We start from the raw sequence: 4,274 nt of genomic DNA on the forward strand, positions 1-4,274 counted from the left end.
GGGAAAGAGAGGAGGGGAAAGGCGAATAAATGAGACAGAAAGACCTATAGCTAGGAGAATGAGGCAGGAAAACAAAAAGTTAGTGAGAAAAAAGAAACCCCAACTTTTGGAGACATGATCAAGCAGAGCATTGGAGCAATCCCACCTTGTACCTCACAAGGATTCTGGTTTGAGTGTGGGAGAACAAGATATGAACTCACGTTGATGACGGAGTCCTTGAACTTAATATGCAGTCGGTAGTTGGAGATGGCGATGAGGGCATCGGCTGCCCTGCCCAGGAACTCCACTCCCTCACCCTGCAGCACTGTGAAGGGCACCTGCCAAGGGGCACAGGAACCCTCAGTCCAGGAGTAAGTCACTCCTCCATTCCCCTCACTGACCTGTGGGATCCCTGCTGGAAAAGGTGGGCCAACGCAGGACAGAAGAGTCCTCTCCACAGTAACAGCACCAGGCAGCAGCTGCATAGGAAAACTGCCTTTCCTTCCCTGAGGCCAAAGGCCCTATAATGCACATGCAGACAGACTCCCCTCCCTCCAGAAACCAGGGAGCGGGAAGTCAGAGCTCAGGTACCAGATCCCCTTAGAGATATTTAGGAGGGGAAGGTATTTTTTAACTCTGCAGGGAGCTCCACCCATCCTGGGCCCCCAACTCCTCCTTACCTGTAGATTCTCCTCTTCTTTCACTAGTTCCTTGGGGGGGAACAGGTCCTTGGCTTGGATGTACTCCAGGCTGGGGGGCCCCTCCTCACCCTGTGGGGATGGCCTCGGCCTTAAGTCACCAGGCTCCACTTGGCCCATTAGGCCTCATACCGCTGCCCTCCCCTCAATAAATCCAAATATACCCCATATACACTTATAAAAGTTCTGGTCACAGAAGAGGTACCAGGCTTGGTGGGAGGGGTGAGGTGGAGGGGATACTCAAGCTTAGTAAGCCTTAGGGAAAAGTAAGGTCCAAAGAGGAACTGGGAATCTACACTCCTCAAAGGGGGATCTCCTGTAGAACTAAAATTCCCCAAATGGAGGAGAGAAAACTAAAGAAATGAAAGACTATGTAGGGGTACAACAGAAGTGGGAGTGGGAAGTGCTGCTCTGAGAAAAAGGAATCAGGTGTGGCAGCTGGTTATAAAGACAGGAGAGAAAGCAGGACCTAAGGCCACTGAGACTTCAACCTGGTGAGTGAAGGAAACAAAGAGGAGTGGGCCAGGGGGATTCGGTCCTGTACCTCTAGAGGGCCTGCGTGGATGCTTTCAAGAAGAGGATGTGTTTTGGAGCTGAGCTTATCTTCCAGTTCGGCCCACCACCTATCCAGCCCCCACCACCTGCCAAGCCACCTGCCCTGTCTGCTGATATGAGGGGGAATTCCTGAGGATATCCAGAACAAGCACAAGTCACTCCCCTCCCGACAACCAGGGAGGAGGGACTAGGGGATCTGTGGGCCTGGGAGAAACCAAGAGACCCAAGGACAGCCAGGGTAGAGAGAGAGGCCTGGCAGACGCCCACGGGGGTGAGGAGGGGAGGGTGGGAACATCTGAGAGGACAGATGGGGAAGCTGGGAAGGAGCATTAAGCCAAAGAGGGAGGAGGGGAGGACTGAGAATGATGCAGAGGTACGCAGGCCTGCAGAGGCAGAGAAGATGGAGAAGAGGCTGTCTGGGGGACAGTCAAGGAGAAAAGACTGGCGTGTCAGGTGAGGGATGGAGTGGTGGAGGGGGAAGGGACTGAAGCCAGGGAGACAGCGCAGACATCCTGTGCTCCCCAATCAGCCCCCTAACATCCCAGACTGCCTACTAGCCACATCCCACATCCCCAAGCAAGGATGCAGCGGGTGGGACCAACATGGAGAGGAGTTAAAGGGATGTACCCCTGCAGGGCGGGGCCTGGAGATCTGCAGTCAAGGGCAGTGTCTGCGGGATCAAGATGGGTCACAGAATTTCCATCCCCGGCCTTCGACAATCCCCCGAAGATTAAAGCCAAGTCCAAGAAAGAAAAAGGATAATTCTCCCCTCCCCTTCCAGGGGCCTTGGGAAGGGGGATGGGCTGAAATTCGGAATCTCAAGAGCCGGCCCTGGGCGGGGCTGCGGGTGCAGCAAGCGCTGGGGCCCCTGGGCCCCCACAGGCGGGGCCGGCACTTACAAAGCAGCTGAGCATGGAGCAGGATACGCGGGCGGTCAGGCTCATGGTCGCGGGAGGTCTGGGCCAGCGCACATGTCCCCGGAGCTGCTGCGCTGCCGCCCAGTCCCAGGCGCTCGCCGCATCCCGGCTGCGGGGCCCGACAGATGCAGCCGCGGCGGCCAGGAGGCGAGAGCACTGGCGGCGGGGCCTCCGCGCGGCTCCCGCGCGCCTCTCCCCTCCTCTCCACAATAGAGCGAGCCCAGCTCCGCCCTCCCGCACGAGCGCGGAAGGGAGGGGAGCCAGCGGAGGGGACAGCCCGGGACCGCGCCGGGAAGGCAGGGACGGGGCGGGTTCTCGGAGCCCCGCCCACAGACCAAGGCCCCGCCCCCTGCAACCCCTCAGCCGCGTGGGAGGTAGTCCTCAGGGGATGTCTTGGGGCTTTCAGTGGGGCTGTTCCCAGACAGCGCGAAAGGGGAAGGCGAGACGCCTACATCTTTTCACTTCCCATCTTCCCAGGTGAGCCACCCAGAAACCCTGTTTTCACACGTCTGTCCTCTCGCCCTCCCCTCCTCTCTGAGTTCCCCCAATACGTGTTCTGAATTGCCAAGATGAAGGTCACTTACCTCTATCCACCCCATGCCCTTTCCAGTTTCAAGGCTTCCTCCTTTTCCTCCAGAACCACCACCCACAGTACCCCTGACCATCAGTGTCCTCCAGTCCCCTGACCTCACTAAATCCCACTCCCTTTTTTCCCCTTAGAGTGGACACTGGGCTAGTGCCAGGTTGGTCATGCCACACCCCTAAAAGGGAAATTCCCTGAGTTTTTAATTCCAAGGCCCCCGCCCAGCCTTACTCCTTTCGCTCCATCTCCCCCTTGTTTCACATCCTCTGACTTCTGAATAAGAAAGTCTTTCTTGGAAGAGAAAAAATTTCTTAGGCTGGGAAACAAAAGAGCTGGAACTATGGACCACAGAAGCTATACAAAAACAAACTTGAAACCCAAGGGTAGAGGGATGATGGGAGTTGGGTAGAGGGCCAAAGAATAGGGAGCAGTGATAAGAGGCTCAAAATGTCACCAAGAGTCACAGGTAGAGCTGGTTGGAACACCACACTTCCTGTGCCTGGTAACTTTCAGAAACCGGGGCTTTGGTTTAGGTTTGGGTTTTGGAAGAAGAGAAGAATGGGAGAAAAACCTGACATTTTATTAAGCCAGACATATTTCAAACATTATCTCACGAAAACCTTTTGATTCCCCAAGAAGTGAGCCTTATCCTGTTTTACTGGTGAGACTTCAGACTTAGAGAGAAAGTATGCAGTTTAGTTAATGGAAAATATAGAGAATCATTATAACCACCCCCAACCCTCCAACGATATTCTGGGCACCTTGGGGGTGCTATCCTGCTATATATCCAATAACCTGTTGCCTGCAATAGCTTAACAGACAACAGCACCTTGGAGATGGAGAAGCCCCACACTTTTCGTGGAGTCACTCTTGATATAGCACCCACAAATTCAAGGGCCCCAGTAGGAAGTACAAGGATCTTGAGATAAAAGCGGCCTAGCTTTTCAGGCCAGACAGAGAGTTTCTACCAGGGACCCAAGAAAAGCAAGATAAGGGCCATTATAAAGAGCTAAGAGAGCCGGTGGTAGTGTGGGGAAAGTATGGCATTGCACATGCAGAAAAAGACTTCTAGAGGCTTCCTGTCCCAGTGCCATATGTTGGCTGATGTTTTGCAATCCAAAGAAACTCTAATTTATCTCCAGAGCAGATGAACCTGTTTAGGAGCTAAACAGAGTAGCCTGGAGCTCAAGGTCCAGGAGGGGCGGGGCAGCTTCACTGAGAAAGACACAAGGATTACAGAAAACACAAAGGTCTGAAGAAAGAGAGAGCACTCACCATTCTACCGTGGTGAGGGTCCTGGCTGCCTGCTTCTCACTGTAAGGAGACAGGAACATAAGAGTAAAGAACACCATTAACATTACTATAGAATCAATAAATGCCATACATCTACTCTTGAACTTCTCTACAACCCTTATTCTCCTCCCTCACAGAGAATCCAGCTTCTCCACAGGTCACCATGCCAGAAGCAATGGGAGCTACATGGGGAGAAAGCAACAAGTGATTCTGCAGGGCATAAAGTCTGCCACAAAGTTCTGTAGCAGG

General features: G+C 53.7%; 1 protein-coding gene across 3 annotated transcripts in view; it reads right to left on the bottom strand.

Moving 5' to 3' along the window:
* MTMR4 (myotubularin related protein 4) overlaps positions 1 to 4,274 on the bottom strand; it is a 21,811-nt gene that overhangs the window by 16,391 nt on the left and 1,146 nt on the right. The window contains exons 2-4 of one of the 3 annotated variants that reach the window (XM_006924880.3): positions 4,008 to 4,046; positions 660 to 749; positions 201 to 317 (exon numbers count right to left, since the gene is read on the bottom strand). In XM_006924880.3, the coding sequence (XP_006924942.1) occupies positions 201 to 317; positions 660 to 749; positions 4,008 to 4,010 (210 nt within the window). In that variant the 5' untranslated portion in view covers positions 4,011 to 4,046. Of the gene's footprint in view, positions 1 to 200; positions 318 to 659; positions 750 to 2,131; positions 2,426 to 4,007; positions 4,047 to 4,274 lie in introns of those variants that run through there. The other 2 variants (XM_025041635.1, XM_006924879.3) reach the window with 2 other exon arrangements.

The sequence above is a fragment of the Pteropus alecto genome, unplaced genomic scaffold (assembly GCF_000325575.1).
Source record: "Pteropus alecto unplaced genomic scaffold, ASM32557v1 scaffold98, whole genome shotgun sequence".
Classification (NCBI taxonomy): Eukaryota; Metazoa; Chordata; class Mammalia; order Chiroptera; family Pteropodidae; genus Pteropus; species Pteropus alecto.